Genomic DNA, 20,135 nt, shown 5'->3' with positions numbered 1-20,135 from the left:
TAATCGAAAAATTTATAAAGCTTAATTCAATTATATTTTACTAATTTTTTACCTTCTATCTAACCCATTAAACTTATAAGAAATTAAAACTTAAATTACAAAAATACATTTAATTATAATCCGTAAGAGTATTTAATATTTAAATTCGATAATGGACTCATTTATTCAGCATTTATGATATGCGCATTTTACATTTATAATTGAAATTTTTTTGCCACAAATTCAATAACTTTATTTCAAAATTTTCAATTGTGTGCGAAAAATACGATAATTATCATAAAAAACTCTTCGTGATTAATATATAGCAGCAATAATTTTTTCACTAATGTTGACTTTATGGAATAAAAAATATAGTATTTTTAAATATGAATTTGTAATATAACATTTTGTATGATTCTAATTATGTTACAATCAACAGGAAAATTAATTTAGAGCAAATCAAAATATAATTTAACGATATTATTTCCATGCCTTCCATTTCAAATTTATTTACATTCTTATTTATTTAAAAAATATATCTACATAAAGTTTAAGTTATAACAAGTATTTAGATGAATTATAAACACACACGCGCGCGCGAGCATATATATGTCTATATGTGCATATATACATACATATTTCAAAGATAATCCATAAAATAAAATGCATAAAACGGCGTATTTGAATCTTTCTCATAATATATATATATATATATATATATATATGCTATATATGCTATATATGCTATATGCTATATATATATGTATATATCTTAAATCAAGTACATTGAAAAATAATATCATTTCAGAAAGTATAACGAGTAGCATTTTTTACTTCGAAAGTATAATTTTAAGAAATACAAAATTACAGATTAGGCGATCTTTTTATACTTTTAAAACTTCAAATAGCATCAAATCATTCGTACTGTATTCTCATACTTCTATTCAAACTTATATAGTCTATAAAAATTACAAATTTCGATTGTAATTTACATATAACTTGACAGAGTAGGGCAGAGGTAATTGGTGTATTTTCTCTTTCATGTAAGACGAAAAAGCATTTGTATCGACATAATGACCTGTGAATAGATTATCACTGCAATTTAACGTTTTTAATGGGCTGCGTTTGCTGGTCGGCTCACTATCTCTGTCGTTATTATCTCGTGTACTGGAGGAGCTGCGCTTGTGTTTCACTGGTGTTCCATGTGCAAATTCTGAATCGGAACTAAAACTAGCCTCATCGTTTCCAGCATTGCAAACATCGTCCACAATACCACTGTCACCTTTGTCTCTACGATTTTGTTTTTTTCTATGTGTAGTTGTTGATTGATGATCTGAAGATGAACGAGACTCGCGATTTGCATTGCGTTCGTTGTCATCATCCTGATCACTCTCACTCTCACTCATATTTGAATAAGCGGAAAAACCTGTACAAAACGCGAACAAAGATCAATACGATGACATTAAAATCAGAAAGAAGTATAATGTAAGATTAAAAGTTATTTTTACCAGAAGTTGGTCCTGGCCTTCCATCGAGTTTATCGATATTATCATCGTTATTTTCTTCGGACTGAAATTTTTCGCAAGCCGAATCCTGCTCGGAGCTGCTCTCAGAGTCCTGTCGTTCCCTCTCACTACTAAAATTAGTATCACAGTGAGTATCTTCCTCTGTACTCGGAGATTCTTCTTCGTAAGGCCAATTGATATAGTCATCTTCATCATTATCATTATCGCCGTTTTCGGTATTGTTCGGTCGAATGACAGCCCGTACAAATTGTAATGTAGTACGCAAATTTTCACCTGGTGGACCGTCAACGCTAAGTAACAGTTGATTCTCACGTACGCGAGATTCTTCATTATCGTCTGATAAGTTTTCATCAGATTCTTCGAAAATTGGTATGACGTATTGACGTAGATTTTGATGAGGTGGACTTGGTCGGCACCTTTGGGACGAGATCGATTTTCGCGTTTCCAAGTCTGTGTGTTCTACCCAAACATTATGGCGGAGTCGCCTGCGAATTTTACCACGACATAACTCTTGTAAAGAGAGTGGATGACAATCAGCTGAAATTGTAATTTTCACTATTTAGACGTTAAATTTTTTTAAATCTGAATAAAAATATTCAATCATATAATTTCATTAGGAAATTTTGTATATTCCTGAAGTAAACAATGAAGTAGTAATACATTTTTTAGTTTGTAAGTAAACGAATCCAAGATTAATTATTGAAAATCAAGATTTCTAGCTTACGTAATTGACATGGTGACTCGTTTGCTGGGGGAATAATCAAAGTAGTAAAAGAAACTGGCAGTATTATTTTTTGTTCCCACTTAGACTCATCCACCCTCTTGATTTTGACTAAATGGTCTTTATAAGGCATGACTAAAATACCACCAACTTTCACAAACTCCTTAATTAGTTCTTCATGAGTTTCAGGACATGTTGCTCCACAATATACCCTATCATATCTACGTCCAGGTACTGCACTCAAACAATTCCCTGTAAAAATTATTATGATAGTAATTCATTGAGTAGTCAGTGTAGCATTGCAAAATTATACTAATTTTTTTACCTTGAACAAAAGTTGGCTCACAAAAATCAAACTCATCGAGAGCCAAAGATTTTTGTTTGAACTCATCTAGTCTATCATATGAATATCTAACACAATCTTCGTAAAGTTCAATACCATGATTTGTACCATTTTGGGCTATAATAACAAACAAAAATCCATTGTCATTTGGAAAACGTTAAAACACAAGATAATAACACTATGGAGATTAAATATACTTACTTAATAACAAGCCTACCATAGTACTTAAATATCCAGTTCCAGAACCTAAATTCAAAAAGCTAAGCCCTGGTTTGAGAGCAAGTTCTTCCATGACTTCACAGTAAATGCATGGTGCTGACAAATGTATATTACCATGCTTCCAAGCAAAATCTTTATAAGCACTATCTCTGTGTGAGGAAAGAAAATAATCTCCTCTATCAACTGCTCTAAAGACCTGTTCAATGTTCTTTGATCTGATATATCCAGAGTCAACAAGATTGTCTACAAGTTCATCATTGTCTTGCCCACTACTAAATGCACCTCCCATCTTTACATATGATTTTCTTAACTTTATTTAATCAAAACTATTTAATTGGTAAGTTATACTCTTGCTACTAGCATTTTGATGAGTATATATTAAACCAATGAATACTGTATATCTGAAAAAAATTAATAATCATATATTAGTAATTATAACATAATTTTCATAGATGCTTGCTAATATTTTATACTACGATTAAACACTATTCTTAGAGCTAAAAATAATAAGATATTTGTGCAGGAAAATTATTTTTTCCGATGTACAGATGTTTATTTAATGTAATGAATCGCTAGATTGAAGTGGATGTCCAGCTTAACGTCCGCAAATGAGCACGTTATTAATTAAAAAAATTAAAAAAAACCTGATCACAAAGTACGCAGCCATATCTTTTGCTGATTAAAGAAATCGAATTCTTGGATTGTTTACATCTCTGTCATGAAATCTCACATAGTGGCACATACGTTGTATAAGAGGGCGCTCGTGCAAGATATATATATATATATATATATATATATATATATATATATATATATATATATAACACACACCATAGTTCCATAGTTTAATCGATGTGACGCCATACTATCAAAATTTTCCAAAATCATAATAACATACATTTATGTAGATAAAATGAAGCTTAACACAGTGGTTCATTTACTTATATAACATAAATATTCATCACCATTCCTATATAGATATACACAAAAACTAGAAACTAATGCGCATTGTACTGCTTAAAAAATGTATAAATAGCTTTCTTGTCCGCGGAGTGGAGAAATATGCAAGCAATCTGCTCTGCATTAATGGATTGACATTAATAACGATAATAAAATATAATGTCTTACCCACAAACAACATTTTGCGGTGATATCAGTTGTAGTTATATGATAGATAGCTTGGATTTGTTATTGTTATTCTTGTCCGTCTTGGCAACTTTCGTCGTTGATAATGGCTGCAGTTCTATATACGATCGTGAGGGTATCAGCTGATGATGACAACTTTTTAAACTATACTTTTTAAATCCGTTTCGACAAATTGATAGACATTCTTTGGCCTCGTTAATTGATGGAATCGTTTTGAGTGTCACACAATTCTTTTCTTTCAGTATGCGACCATTATCGGTGGACCGTAATATGACGCACTACATGCACGCTCGACACTATAGGCATTAGCTTGGAGCGCCAATTCGTAGTTGCGTACTTCCGTCTTTGTCTTGAGCACATTATTAGGTTAGAATCCAGTCTATTTCCGTCTCGTTCTTTCTCTTGTTCGAGTTTCTATTCTCAATTTTACTCCACTAATATTTAGAGCACTTCACGCGTTCTTTCTTTTATATTTTTCTTTTGTTATTTATTAAATTACTTGAACCTTTTACATGACAATTTTAAGATTCTATTGGTACGCATAGACAAATCATGCTGTTTGAAACACTACATTCATAGATATTTATTAATGAAACAAAAATAAAATTGACACTGATTTTTTCACAATAACTGATGAACTCATTTAATCTAGATGTATCGGAAAAATAATCTAAAAAATTAATTAAACTCGTAATTGATAAAATATATTAAGGTTATTATACTATTGTAAGATAGTGAACCTAGCATACCTAAAAGTAATATGTTAGTACGGGTTATGCATTAAGTATGTTTTTTTGTTGCTTCATTGAAAACACCCGTAAACACTTTCCCAAATTAATAAGTTCAATATTCTGATAATTATAGTTTCCGTTGTCCACTTACCTCTAAATTTACAGTTTACGAAAGATAAGAATATATTTTCCATCATTCTATTCTATTCACTTTCTCTTTATTTCAACCAAATTTTAAGACATTATTAATTTTAGTATCTTAGATGGTTATAAAATTATTGATTTATACTGATATCGAAATATAACCTTCTATTATCTTAAAATGATTTATTAATTGTATATTTCCATTTTTGTAGATTATTATCTACTTTGATTATTCATAAAGCGAATTTATTGCTAAAATGTAAATCACATACTTCTAGATTTATAATGCAACTATTTTAAAGTATATGAAAATTAAAAATTTCGCGCTCTTTATTTGTATGAACCAATCATGTTGCATATAAGGTGCGAAGATTCCCTTTTTTTAAATAGGATAATTCGGTAATACATTCATAAAAGATATGAAAAATAATTGATCTGTAACGTAAGTAATCAAACGGTATTAGGACGAAATTTTATTTAAAACTCCGGTTCGGCGCCTTGAACTATGTACGCATGTTTTAACTGAATATTAACAGTTTATTTTATATTATTTCTAATAGATATGGTTTCAAAACCGTATAGTAAAATTATTTAACTAGTCTTTGAATAGTACAAATATTTTTAGTCTAGTTAATTTTGTTTTTCATAATTTCTCAGATAATAATAGATAGTAATTATATATTTCATAAACTATTACATCTGTAAAAATAATTTACAAGATAATTTTTTGTAGATCTGTAAATTATAAAATAGCTTATTTATCCAAGTACGTAAAGTCATAAGTGTTATTTTATAAACTGTAATAAAATAAAAAATTATATAATGGTTCTTGTAAAACCAAATGTGGATACGTATGTAATCGTATGTACTTATTCTAGATAATACATAGATTAATGGTAGATTTTATGAAGATCAAGATGCTGATGTAAATCGAACAAATAAAATAATATTTACCAAACAGGTCAAAAATACAAAGATAAATAATAAAGGGAAAAGGAAGAGAAAAATGATGAGACTTAAGGCAGTTATATAGCTATGACTATAAGATCGCGAGAGAATCTTCCAGGCATTTGTTTTTTTCTCCCTTGCACTCGCGTAATATTAGCACGACGTGTGTGTTGAACCCGAAAATCGTCAAGATTGAGTGTCAAGACGCATGCGCAGCTTTGTCTTCGAACGATTGAACTGAAGCACACGCTTGTGTGTGTTGTATACACCACTCATGCACACACCTGCAATCGAAAGCTGATGGCGACCTAACAACTTTTAAACGTGAGAGCACTACACTACTCACGAAATCCAGTGGTACTTGTGCAAAAAAAGTAATCAGTTGTTTAATTCAAAAATTATCGAAGTACAATCTTTTAATTTTAGATGGTTACTTTACTTTAATTCCAGACTGTGTGCCGTTCAGTGACATAAAGGTTCGCAGAGTTGGTGATGCTCCTGCATTTCTCCCTTCGCTATTAAAGCGTCCGCGAGCCGACTGCAAGTCCCGGCCGTTCCCTCTTTTTGCTATTTTTCAATGAAAAGTCAGTTTAGTGGCGAATTTGTCGATCATACATCAACGCAAACCTTCAAGCAACACTTCGCAGTACTCTTCGCCGATATTGCAGTGAGTATTTATATTCTTTTTGGGCACACACAAAATAAAGGACGAAACAAGCTTATCGAGAATATTAATTGTATTGGATAACATAAAAAGATTGATATGGTGAACTTATATCAAAATTTTGTAATGATAGATATAGTTAGAGATAATTCAGTATATTCGTCGCGTGGTTATATGCGTGAAATTGTTAGCATAGTTTCTTTGGTACATCGTTCATAGTGCAGGTAAAAAAAATTGCAAGTTCTTGAATATGGATATGAAATTTTCTATCAAAATCAGTCTCAAGGCAATTGTGCACGTCAAACTTTATATTGCAACAAAAATGCTATTAGATTTATTTTAATTCTACGAAATCTCGGTAACTCGTACGTAAACGTGACGAATTAAACAGACGAATTCGAAAATACTAGAATGAACAAAGCCTAGTTACTGGATATGCATAACATTTAGTAATAGTGCTGTAGTAAATTAACATGTAATAAAATGTTGAAATATTATAATACATGTTGATTAAACATACATGACATACACATGTAGCTACGATGTGGATGTTGCAAAATTTTTGCGAAAAGGGCGATCCTTTGGCGCGCATGCGCATTACCTGTCCGTGTGAAGCTACTGAATACTGCTGAATACACATTTACACAATACGCATGGTCGTAGTACACGCGGGAAAGAGAAAGAGATAGATAGAGAGAGAAAGAGAGAGCAAGAGAGACAGACCGAGAGTGAGGAGAGAGAAGAAAGGGAGAGGGAGAAAAAGATAGCGAATAATCATTGTGCGGGGGAGGAGACTTCGTGGCGGGGAAAATCGTCCAGACGAGAGCAAGAGCGGGCTTCATTTTCGCATATATATATACAGTGCGTGCCCACGCGCATGACCTACGCTAAACTTGTTTGGATTTCCATAAAAGTTTTAGTGATCATGCTTGTTTTTACACGTTGCCGCGGCTTATAAAGTTGTGATTCTAGTTATTGTTATCGGGAAGCCAAAGTGCAAGAATTGTCCTCAAAGTACAAAGTATCATATCTGTAAGTAAAAAAAATACTATATTATGTAGTACGCATAAAACGTCTAATTTCGTTGATAGAATTCTGAGATGTGAATTTATCTCCAGTTTATTCATATTTTAAATTAAAAAAGAATTGAACGAAAAAATCTTTATTTAAAAAATATTTTAGAGGTTTATCTTACAGTTCTAAATAAATTATATTTGCGTGTAAGACAATATTGAAAAAAAGTGTTAAACTACACTTGCAGTTTAAATTGGAGTTTTATAGGTTAGAGTCATAGGCCGTGTTGCGCGATGCATATTTGAAGTTACCAAAAGCTGACATAAGTAGCATAATAAAAAAGTAGCTTAAGAGTGCGTATTGTGTATCATTATCTATTGTTAAGATGCATCAGGATAATTGTCAATGATAACACCGTGCAATGAAAATGCCTGTTAATTACAGTTTTATTGACTGCAATTAATTTTTGCGCAGTTTCGTAAAGATTTTTAGACGCTGCTGTTATTTTCTTAAACTAAAACTTAAAATTCGTCATCATTTGACTGGAAAGTCGTGAATGAGAAAAAATATAATTAAACTATGAAAGTTGCGTTATTTACGAATTTTACTGAAAAATGTAACAAGTGCTGTAGTCTCCTTAGATTGATGCACTTTTCGGAGGAAAATTTTAATTGTAAAATAGACTGGAATTGAGATCAGCAATGGCGTCCGAAGATACGCCGTCATCAATATACTTTTAAGGCAGTTTAGAACAAGTATATTTACAATAATAGAATTACAAAGAAGAAAAAAAGAAAGTAGTTTGGTGTGCGCGCCATACGACCTTGGATACCAAACGCGCGCGCACCGCTGGACGAATCGATCGCGTCCCGCTCGTGGAGAGAAAGATTTACCGTTATGCTATTGGTTACTGTAGTTGGCCGTTTCCACGAGCTGTGGCGTTGTAGTTTCATGAAAACCACTCTTACTCTACGAGCCTTTTCATTAACTGATTGTTGCTTTATTTAATTTCTGGAAGTATTTCAAAGTGATGCCCTGTTAAAAAAACGAATCTGCAAATGGTTGTGAGTATTATTCACTATTCCATATTTCATGCGTTTCTTTCAATTACTTTTTCCAAAATACTTAGAAGTGATGCTGACGTTGAATAAGCAACTTCTATACGATTTCAAAGATTTTACGTTTGGTTTTTATTAGTCAATTTTTAATCACGTGTACGTGTATATGTAGCTATACAGTGTCTACCAAATTTTCTTGTCAATCGTCTTTAATAATTTTCACTTTTAATCCATTTGCACTGTCATGCTCATTTTAGCTATTTTTATTATTAGCTAGTATCATAATTTATTTAGACGAAGTTTCAACTGATGGCTTAAATCCAGATAAAAAAAATTGTTGTAAAGTTGAAAAAGATAACACGGTGGAATACGTGTAGTTCCGCCTATTATGCAATCACTCTTCAACTGCGCTAAAATGCAGAATGCTGATTGTATACTACTTTTTGATGCTAACGTTGTTCTAATTTTACCATACGAGCATTCGAAGCATCAAATTTCATTATTACATTTATGAAATTCTAGTTTATTTTTATACGATAATAATGCCGTCCAAATCCTGATATTGAATTCAAGTTACAGGCAAATTTGTCAATTTTCTCTAATAAGTGTTAATGCTCAGCTTATAAAATTATTTTTTCATATGATCCGTTTACAATAAAATCCACTCAAACAATCCTTACAGTTTCTTTTACATTTAACAACATATTTATAAAATATAACTATAACGTTGCTATTTTCTTGTTATTGTTACTTCAAGAACTACGTTTATTTCAAATTGAAATAACAAGAGTATTCCCATGGAAATTTAAAGATTGCAGCAATTGTAAAAGATAGTGGTTCAAACAATAAGAATAAAAGCTACGTAAGAAATAACGCGAAGTGGTGTGTTGAAAAAGTGCAGGTTAAGCTTTCGTTCAACAAGTATGTGTGTAGAAGTGTCGGTCGATGAATATGCAAGATAGAAAGTGCTTGTAAGTAGCTAAAATAAAGTAACTATTGACATTGCTTAACATATCTATTCTATTATTGAAATTTTCTCTTGATTCATTGTGGCAGTGACTAGGTGCCAACGTATCGTGTACGGATCTGCCCTTCTCAAGCGCCATCTGCATCAACTCGCCTGGTCTATCTCGTGTAGCCGATGTAGATGTGCGTAAATGTGCGTTGATCAATTTCAACAAAATAACAAAATAATACAATAAAATAACACGTGTCAAGCTTGCAACCACGTGTATCCATTTAAAATCTGTAGCGAAATTCTTATGGTATAGGAAGGATGTGAGTAATGTAGCGCACATTAAAGAATTTGCAATTGATTTTCATGAAAGCCGAAGCGATGGGGAGCAAGGTGTTAGCTTCCTTAGAAAATATTCCGTAACGAGGAAGAAGCTTTGAGCTATCCACACGAGCGTTCCTATAAACAAATATTCGTTTTTTTTTGCAATAATCATTCGCATTGCAATAGATCTTTGCGATCTTTCAAGTGCGTTCTCAACGACATTTATCTACGCGCGTCAACAACTTTTCATGAAAAATAGAAATGTAATGGCACCAGTGTTACCCATAGAGTCTTTAGGCAATAACAAGACAGAGTTTCATTCGCGCACTGTCGTGGTACACGTGCAAGTTGCAACGATTGCGGCGGCGATCAGGTCGTCAGCGCGTAGGACGCGACTAAACGACGAATCAAGCGACAAGCTGCACACAGGCGACATGGCATCGAGCGGGCATTTGAACTTGGCGCGCTTTCGCGATTTGCGCGCTGCACGGCAACGCTGCAAGGCGCAACTACAAGTATACTCGCACACAACTAGGAATTGGTGTGTAGGTGTGGATTTCGGGCCGCGCCGTGAAGCGAGTCAGTGAGTGCTTGTTCGAGTGCTGGTGCGAGTGCTGGTAGCTTGGCAGCAGCAGCGGCCCAGCGTGAAAAACGGATCACTCGCGTGGATCATCAGGCTCGGGCGACACTTTGAAAAGCCGTCGACGGATAAATTTTTGAAATCGCATCTCGGACAGACCGTGGCGTACGTGCTTTTGTCGACGTCTGCTTCGTTATTTGGTAGTAGGCGCGAGTGCCTCGAGGAGGAGAATAGCGTGCGTCGGTTGTTCGTCCAAACGAGTTGCCTGGTGGTTCCCCAAGTTGCTCTGTTGCTCGGATACGCAGACGCGAAGTATGTAGACTTTAACGCGCACGGCTGCAGGTGACCAGTTTCCCGGTGAAATCAGCTCGCTCGGTGGAGTAGCGTCTCAAGACAAACGCTCGAGTGTGGTGCGCGAGTAAGCTTCGTCTCTGTGCTTGTGCGTTCTCGCTTGGCGCGATCGTCTTCGGGGGAACTGAACCAATATAAAAACCACTGGCATTTGCCAAGTGAGTCGTCGGAATCGTCAGCAGCAAATTTAAAAAGCCGTGCTCGCAAAGCGAAAAATACTCGTTGGTGAGAGAGACTCTGCCGCGGCGCGCACGTGTGTTCGGTATAATCGAAGCGCTGCGGCAAGAACGTTCTCTCGTTGCCGTGTCTTTAGATAGTGCCTAGCACGTACCGCGTGAAGTCGAGCTGGTCGAGCTGCTGTGCGCGCGCGATAGAGCCATCGATTTTTTCCGTGCACACCAAAACCATCACCGTCGTCGCCAGCGTCGTCGCTTGCCGAGTCTCTCGCTTCCATGTCGGCATGCACAACAATGGTCTAGATCGACGACGACGACGTTGTAACATACATATTTGTGGGCATCCAGCATTGCTGCGAGGGAGGGATCGGATGTCGATTGGCCGCAAAGCAGTCTTTTAGCTTCGATGGACACGATGGACGATTCGATAGCGATTTCGGCTGCTCACCTGGGCCACTCACACGTCGATCATGTGATCGCTGTAATGACACCCTGCTACATTATCTCATACAATTTTCTTTGTTCGCCAACTGCTTTACACCTGTTCGTCGAGTCTTTAGAACCAATCGTGAAAATTATCCGTCATGTTGGATTTGACAATGAATGTCCTCGTTAGTGTCATTGATCGAAGCGGCTTTCATATTAGTTTTATCAGGGATCATTAAAGAAAATTATTACCTGCTTGTAAGCCATCCGGATGGTTGTTTCAGTACACAACATTTATATCGCATTTATTGCTTGTATAACTCGGATGAGCTTTATTCAACAACATATTCGTCGCTTACGACAGTTCGATTGGATCACGAGACCATCTGCAATGACCATATTGCATTGGAATTCACGTTGCACGTGTTCATCTTGCAGATAGTTTCTGTTTCAATTGCAAATTGCATAAAACTGATTTTTCATAGAAAATTCTGAAACTGCGTGACATATAAAACATTTGAGAGCATTGGCTGGCTCTAATTATTTCTTTTGATCAAAATCAATATCCTACATAGCTCAGCTTCATCTTAATCGCTCTAGCTGCACTGGGCACAGCGATGAGCGTGAAGAGAAGTTTGAAAAATGTAACGTTGAACGAGTGGAGAGACGATGATTATCAAGTCACTCGTAGAATCGCAAATGACTAACGAGATGTAGCTCACTTGCGGGCAATCCGGCAATGATATGCTCGATAAGCGAGAATGTGTATGTGCATTTTTTTCAAGTACGCGCGTGAAATGTGTGTGATTACAGAATGGAGGAGATCCTTGTTGAAGACACTGGCGAAAAGTGTTTAGAGGAGCTAGCTGCTGCTGCAGTCTTGCCAAGCGTAGTCGGCAACAGCAGCGTGGGCAGCAATTGTCCAGCAGCAGCGGTAGGAGCAGCAACGACGACAGCCTGCGCGACCGTCGCCTCTGGCACCGCCAACGCCGAAGATCCAGCAGCCACCCATGTAATGTCGATGCTGTACATCCAACAGAGCAACTCGGAGAACGGCAACGGCTTGAATCAGCAACAATCGCAATTCCACGTGGTCAACAAGTCGCAGATCGCTGCTTTCAATCAGGTACGTTTTCCTCTCATTGACAGCTGCACCTGCTTATTCGAAGATACGCGCCGGGCGCTGTGTACGCACCTTTACGCGGCTGCGTGCGTTGCACTGACGTGCTACTATACCTCTCATGCCTCGGCAGTGTGCTATTAAGCCTATACTAAATAGGACTCGCTCTCGTCTTGGCGTTCGCGTGCTTCCACTCACTATTTGCTTTTCCATGCTGCTACTACTATCGCTCGTCTGAAAACTCACTAAAAGTACGCGTGTCTCTGCACTACACTTTGAGGGTCAAATTTTCGGTGCATTCATCCAGACAATTTTAACTGTTATATAAAGTCATGTAAATATCCAACATTATCCGTGCCTATAAGTATACTTTGCTTCGTTCTTAATACATCTTGCCATTATAGTTATTTTCCTACCTGCTCGTCGGGATTCTTCGTTGATTTCGTAATTTTTATTCGACTGCTACGTATGTCAATGATTTTTACGTTCGAAAAGCTTCATTATCTCTTTTTTTTATAATTGTAATGATAAACAATAATTTGCTATAGATGTTGTATCTATTCATTTTCTTTGTTAATTTTGACGTTTATAAAAAAGGTAAATTAGGGCAATCTGAGTAATATGGAACATTTCACTGCATGACTATTATACATTTTTAACCTAGTTATTGATTGTTCATCTTTTTTTCGCTGTTTTGAACAAATATAATTCTAATATGAATTCAACATTAAATTATTACATAATTTCTTGAATTTATAATTAGAGATTATTTGTTTATATAAATCCGATGGAAAAAGTTAATATTTTTAGTTTATTATTTGAAAAAATCGATTAAATAATTTTTTATTATAGCTTATCATAGTAATATACGTATACTTTTATTTACTTTGATAATCACAACATTATTAAAATGATACTTGTTTGTAATGTAATATTGTGAAGATACTTTTATGTTAAAAATGTATCATAATTTAAAATTACTACAGAGCATTATTAAAAAGATACTGGTAATATCAATAATTTTAAATAGTTTTGTATCAACATCTCATAGTGACAGATATGTGAATCATTTCTTGTCGATAAAAACTTTGTTGTTTATTTTAGAAATATATAGTTTTCCTGAAAATTCAATTAATGTTTTTAGATCTTTCCTTAAAATAACAATAACTTAGTGTTATCCTTCTCTTTTTACATTTTTTTGCAGATTGTACTGCAAGGCCTCAGTCAAGTTGGTCAAAATCAAATTGCACAGCCAATCACTATTCGAAGGCAAATAAATTCTGTTAATCCTGCAAGTCCTGCACAAACTCAGAAACATATTTTAGTACGTAAGTCTAATGCATCTAGTGCACAGATAATGCCTCTTGGTACATCTCAAGAGAGTCAGATTCACACTCAGGCAGCACCTAGTATTGCTTATTTTATTAAACCTAAACCTCAAGAAACAGTTGTAATACCTCAAGGTAAATTAATGTAACGTATTACGATAAACTAAAATCTGAGTATAATTCATTTTTTCTTACTTTAAAAAATTAATATGAATTTGAACTGATTTATCATTTAAGTAATCAAATGTGATAATTTTAATTTTATTTATAATTTTGTCCATGAAGGATCAATATCTGCAGCACAGCTTTCACAAAAACTAGTTATTGCACCAGTTATTTCACATGTGACTCCAACAGCTAATACAACAACTAGGAATGTACAGAATCAAACTCCTAAGCATATGACCAATATCATATTGCCTATGAGTATTCCACAACAAAGTGTTTCCATTACAAAGAAGAGACTCGGTCTTGAACAAAACTTGAACCTCAAATATAATAACGGTCACATTAATTCCGGTGCGATAACAGGTATGTTGTATTGGTCATATTATATTTCATCTATTTATTACTTTAATATTGTATCATCTCATTTTTATATCAATATCTAATTTTTAGTTCTGAGAGAATCGAAGACGTCAAACGCGGCATCTAACCCTCCACCATTACATCCAATATCTAAGATGAGCTTATTAAATGGGCCAAAAAGTAATAGTAATTCATCAGATAGTATACAAATAACTGAAAATCCAGATTCGGCAGTAATAACTCCTATTCCTAAAAAAGACGACAATAATTCTGAAAAACGGAAAAAAACAATTAGCAATATACTACGTGGGTCAGGAGAAAAAGTCCGAGTGAGAAAGCAAGATTTACAATCTTCTTTGCAAGACACGTCGGAAATGACTAGTTATACGCTGAGTAGTCCAGACGTGACACAAGAAAAAGACAAGAAGAGAGGCAAAGAAAGCGATGATGATATAACATTTATAGAAGTTGTTCCAAGTGAAGAGAAAAAACTTAAACGTCCTTCCATATCAGATGAAATTATTAGAAAATTAAATAGTCAAGAGATTGAAATTATTGAGAAATGTGAAAAAGTTAATGGAAAACAAAGTAATGAAGAAATTAAAGCTCAGACAACTTTATTTCAGAATGATTCAAATTATGATGCCACGAAAGCCTTAGAATGGAAAGATGGTGTCGGTTCATTACCTGGTAGTAATCTGAAGGTAAAGTAGTATTAATACTTATTAATTTAATAATACTTATTTAATAATACTTATTAAAAGATACATCATGTTTCTATTTTCTTTAATATTATATTTTATGCAGTTTTGTATGAATGAATTTGGATTGATGGAAGTTGTCGACGAAGGAGACAACAAGCAGGATAGAGATAGTAATATTGGTGACAAAGAAAACAAATGCCTAACACAAAGTTCTTCTAAGAGTTGCTCTCCAACTACAGTGAACGAAAAAAAGCTAGGGGATAAAAAAGCAAGATCTGTATCAGCAGACACATTCTATTGTTGTGAGGGATGTGGTTGTCATGGTTTAGCATCAGAATTTCATACCCCAAATTCTTGCAGCCCTTCGTGTTCTGAATACATTGAAGATTTAAGACAACAAAAGTTACGCAAAGAAAAAGAACTAAAGTATGTAAAAGAACACGTACAATTGTCAAATATCTAACTCTAATCTTTAAATAATTCTTATATCATAATAATTATTTTGATTTATTTTAATAGTAAAGAAATGAAAGTAAAGAAAAGACGGAAAAAATTGCTTCAAGAACAAGAAAGAGAAAAAAATAAAGACCTCAGTTCAAAGGCAAACGATGATGACAAGTCAAAAGACAGTGAAGATACATTTGACAAATTGGAAGAAAAGTCCAAGCCTGATACAGATGAAGATACGAAAGATACAAATATTTCTCTGATGGATGACGAAACTCAAGGGGATTCAGAGTCAAAGGTATGCCTTATACTTATTGTTATTAGTATTATTGCTCCATCTATGATGATATATAATTATACTTTTGATTGAATATTGCAGTACCCATGGCAAACAGGCAAGTTAGGATTTTCGTGGTCAAAATATCTTGAACATACGAAAACCAAAGCAGCACCAGTCAAATTATTCAAGGATCCTTTCCCATATACTAAAAACAATTTTAAAGTTAGTATGAAATTGGAGGGTATTGATCCAAATAATCCATCGCATTATTGTGTCCTGACAGTTGCTGAAGTAGTTGGTAAGTATTAATATGTGTTGTGAGTGCTTATTCAGCTTATTAAATAAATAAATTTATTAAAATACTTTAAATTGTAGGTTACAGACTTCGATTGCATTTTGATGGGTATGCAGAAAATTTTGATTTCTGGGTCAATGCTGATAGTATGGATATTTTTCCCGTTGGCTGGGCAGAAAAAAATGGACACAAATTGCAGCCTCCTAAAGGTTATACTCAAGATAATTTTAATTGGAACGCTTATCTCAAAATTTGTAAAGCTACATCAGTTCCAAAAACTATTTTTTCTAACAGAAATGTAAGTACAATATTAGAATCACGAACTATCGTTTGTTACTGAAAATGAATATTATCGAAAAAGTCATTGTATAATTGATATGTTTATTTGAAGTTCTAAATGGTTTAACTTTGTTTTAGTCAATGCTTCCAACCGGTTTTCGTGTCGGAATGAAGCTTGAAGCTGTCGATCGTAAGCATTCTTCATTGGTATGTGTGGCAAGTGTAGCAGACGTTATGGATTCAAGAATTCTTGTGCATTTTGATTCTTGGGATGATGTATATGATTACTGGGCAGATGTAAGCTCACCATATATACATCCAATCGGCTGGTGTCATCATAATGGACGTAGTTTAACACCTCCTAACTGTGAGTATAATTTCAGAGTTTATAGACAAATAATATATTACAACAACAAATATATTTATATACTTATTACTACTTGTCATAAAAACTGAATATTATTCTGAAAAATTTGAAAAGAAATACAGATAGTATTAAAATGGATAATGTAAACGATGCATATAATATTGAAATGTAAAACTATAACTAATAAGTACTTTATTATGCATTATTGACATACATGTATACTATATTGTATTTTTTATTTACAGTTTTCAAAGATGCAAAATCTTTTTCGTGGGATGCGTATTTAAAAAGTACTGGTAGTATCGCAGCTCCATCTCGAGCTTTTAAACAACGGCCACCTTGCGCATTCAAACGCTGTATGAAGCTTGAAGCAGTCGATAAGAGGTTACCACAATTGATAAGAGTCACAACTGTTGAAGATGTTAAAGATCACATGTAAGCTATATGAACGTAAACATATTTTCAATAAAAAACAAGAATAATCGAGCTAATACAGGAATTGCTTTTCTAATAGGATCAAAATTCGATTTGACGGCTGGCCTGAAAATCATGGATATTGGGTTGATGATGACTCGCCTGATATTCATCCAATGGGATGGTGTTCAAAAACTGGCCATCCATTAGAACCTCCATTGAGTAAGTTGCTCGTTTTTCTTTTTTTATCCATTTACAAAAAAAAACAAAAATAAAAATTTTTTTATATTCTGTAAGACGAAAAATCGGAGAAATATCTATGCATGAATTATATCTCCCAGTTCCAAAAGCGTTGATTCTAGTTTTGGTATTATAGTTTCTTCTTCACTTTATTAAACAAAATCTAAACTTATATATATATATATATATATATATATATATTATTGTTTTCCAATTATCTTAAATTATAAAACAATAAATCTAACAAGAAAAATTCGAATTGAGAACAAAATATAATTATTTTGTAAGTTTGAAAAGCTTTTCTGAAAAATTTTTATAAAGTATAAGGAAAGTATAAAGTATGAAAAAAGTATTTTCTGATTAATTCACATTTTTATTGATTGTGAATCAGATTATATTTTTGTAATTTGTTTAATTTTTAAAATGACTCATACATTAGATATATTAAATTTAGAAATGTATTTGTACAGTATCGTTTATTGCAATTATAATATTTTATATTTGGAGATCTGAAACTGAATTCAAAATGAATAGAGTATTTCAGTAGAAGTAAGAATTGAACAATTGAAAGTTGAAAGCTCTTACTATATTTCATAACTTTTTTAACCTGATGCAATGAATGACAAAATTTTTTCTCGAAGTAATCTAAACTATAGTAAACGTATTAATTGCACTTGTAATAATATCGGAAAAATAAACTCAAAAATATTTGCTTATTATATTTAGCTCAAGATAACCTCAGCGAACGTCCAGAATGTGGAACTTTTGGTTGTCGAGGAATCGGACATGTCAAAGGACCCAAATTTGCAACGCACAATTCTGCTTCAGGTTGCCCATACTCACCACAAAATATAAATAAAATAAAAACGATTACAGATCGATTAAATTTGAAACACGAAGTGAATGACTTCGATGAAGAAGTCACAGTAGAAAAACCAAAACTAGAAAAACTAGAGAAAAATAAGACTGATCGTTTTGAAAAACGACTTTTATCTTTCGAAGAAAAGCCAATTAAAACCGAAACTATCAAACAAGAAGATGGCGATTCATCTGATAAAAATGAAAAAATTGACACTTCTGAAAGGTATATATATTTATTTTACAAGTAAAATATTTAAATTTAATCAATTATTGAGCATCTTTACTTATCTTAATTTTTTTCAGACTGAGTGGCAAATGGAGGATTAATAGTGATGGTCAAACGGATGAAGAAGAAATCTATAGAAAAAGAAAGAAAAGGTAGATATAAAGATATTCAGAGCCTATTTCTAAGAATATTTTTCGATTTTTATTTCAAAATTGAACTGACAAATGCAATATTTTTGAAAAACAAAATAAAAAATCTATTCAATTGTTTATCAATAATTATTTTTTTATTTTCAGGAAATTTGGACAGGATGAATCAAATAGCCTTTCTTCCTTTACTTCTAATCATAATACTTCGTCAACATCGACGCCATATGCTCCAACTATGCCAGATAAGCAGTTACGGATGGAACTTTATCATTCCGTTTATAATCCGGGATATAATCCTATGCCGGATGCACCTCATGTATGGGCAAAGCATAGTAATGCTTTAAATAGAGTTGTATCAAAACAGAATACAAATCCTCGGAGATGGTCCAGTGAGGAAGTAATTAAGTTTATTCAAAGTTTACCAAATTGCAGAGAAATTGGTAGCGTCTTTAGAAAGCATGTAAGTTTAAATAAATAATATATTTAAAAGCGCTTGTTAACTATAATTGTAAATGATTATAACTATCGTTTATCATATATCTTTATTGCAGAATCTCGATGGCGATGGTTTTCTCATGCTGACTCAAGAAGATTTGGTATCTACAATGGGTTTGAGATTAGGCCCAGCCATAAAGCTTTACAACAGTATTGTTTTATTACGGAAGCGAGTAACGTGAAAATCTTTTATTAGAAGATTATTTTTAGCTAATAATGAATGAATGAATGAATGAACGAATGAATGAATGAATTAATTAATTAATGAATGAACGAGTGATTTATATAAAAAAGATAATGTTCATCCTGTATTGATGAATAAATTTGATTTTAGTTTGTGAATTTTGTAAAATGAATTTTTTTGTTAAAGGGCATTATTAAATTGATTTTCACACGCGTGAAATTTATATAAATAGTTTTCAATTCTATTTAATGTCCTTGACTTCATTGTTTTGTGAGACTACGTGTGCGTATCATGTGTATGTACTTACGATTCGCTTATTATTTATATTTTTAGATTTGGCGTTTGCTAAATAATCACTGTACAAATGTAAATATGTTATACATAATAAAAATATTGTAATACATATTTGTCACTTTATTTTTTAAGATAATTTCTACGCTGAGATTTTTATTTTATTTTATTTTTGTTTCACTTAACTGATATGTTTGCAAATGTTTCATATGACCAATAACAATTTATTGCTTATGAAATAATTGTTTAGTGCTATAATTGATATGAAATAATTTCCCTATTAAATCTTATTCATCGTGGAAAGTATTGGAGACAGGTTTATTTAAAAAAACATTTGTATTACAGATAATATGGTCTGCATAAATAATTATCTATTTCTGGTCCAATTGCTTAAATTTTGAATTGTTACTTATCAATATGTATTGATATGATTATGATTCAAAAAGTGTGATATAAATTCAAAGACTTTTTTTATATAGTTTTCCTTCAATAATTTTTCAACCTTTGATTAAGCTCTAATTTATTGTAGGTGAGTTGAGAATAAAAGGCTATAACACGTACTGAAAAACATGATAAGATATAGCAACAGACTAGTATTTATGTTTGGAATTTATGAAAATAT

At 33.1% G+C, this 20,135-nt stretch overlaps 2 protein-coding genes across 7 annotated transcripts; one reads left to right on the top strand and one right to left on the bottom strand.

Moving 5' to 3' along the window:
• Positions 1-446: 446 nt before the first annotated feature.
• On the bottom strand, positions 447-4,223 carry LOC131667654 (protein-L-isoaspartate O-methyltransferase domain-containing protein 1-like). Of its 2 annotated transcripts, none has more exons than XM_058941224.1 (6): positions 3,917-4,223; positions 2,771-3,189; positions 2,552-2,686; positions 2,230-2,478; positions 1,488-2,042; positions 447-1,405 (listed from the first exon to the last, which is right to left on the bottom strand). In XM_058941224.1, exons 2-6 carry the CDS (start codon positions 3,075-3,077, stop codon positions 948-950), a joined length of 1,704 nt encoding a protein of 567 aa, XP_058797207.1. In that variant the 5' UTR covers positions 3,078-3,189; positions 3,917-4,223; the 3' UTR covers positions 447-947. The 2 variants fall into 2 exon arrangements, with proteins under 2 accessions (XP_058797207.1, XP_058797208.1); XM_058941225.1 differs by having other exon boundaries at positions 3,921-4,223.
• Positions 4,224-5,966: 1,743 nt separating this feature from the next.
• LOC131667631 (lethal(3)malignant brain tumor-like protein 3) lies at positions 5,967-19,609 on the top strand. Of its 5 annotated transcripts, none has more exons than XM_058941175.1 (16): positions 5,967-6,424; positions 12,119-12,431; positions 13,630-13,888; positions 14,039-14,284; positions 14,372-14,985; positions 15,089-15,411; positions 15,505-15,730; positions 15,812-16,010; positions 16,088-16,305; positions 16,425-16,653; positions 16,899-17,088; positions 17,168-17,289; positions 18,034-18,391; positions 18,472-18,546; positions 18,691-19,003; positions 19,095-19,609. In XM_058941175.1, the coding sequence occupies exons 2-16, from the start codon at positions 12,120-12,122 to the stop codon at positions 19,218-19,220; spliced, it is 3,810 nt and encodes a 1,269-aa protein (XP_058797158.1). In that variant the 5' UTR covers positions 5,967-6,424; position 12,119; the 3' UTR covers positions 19,221-19,609. The 5 variants fall into 5 exon arrangements, with proteins under 5 accessions (XP_058797158.1, XP_058797159.1, XP_058797157.1 ...); XM_058941176.1 differs by lacking the exon at positions 5,967-6,424 and adding an exon at positions 7,305-7,453; XM_058941174.1 differs by lacking the exon at positions 5,967-6,424 and adding an exon at positions 8,389-8,499.
• The last annotated feature ends 526 nt before the right edge of the window (positions 19,610-20,135 follow it).

Source organism: Phymastichus coffea, unplaced genomic scaffold, assembly GCF_024137745.1.
Source record: "Phymastichus coffea isolate CEN01 unplaced genomic scaffold, Cenicafe_Pcof_1.1 PCOF00069, whole genome shotgun sequence".
NCBI lineage: Eukaryota > Metazoa > Arthropoda > Insecta > Hymenoptera > Eulophidae > Phymastichus > Phymastichus coffea.
The sequence above is the reverse complement of the archived record's forward strand: the minus strand, read 5'-3'. Positions and strand labels throughout refer to the sequence as shown.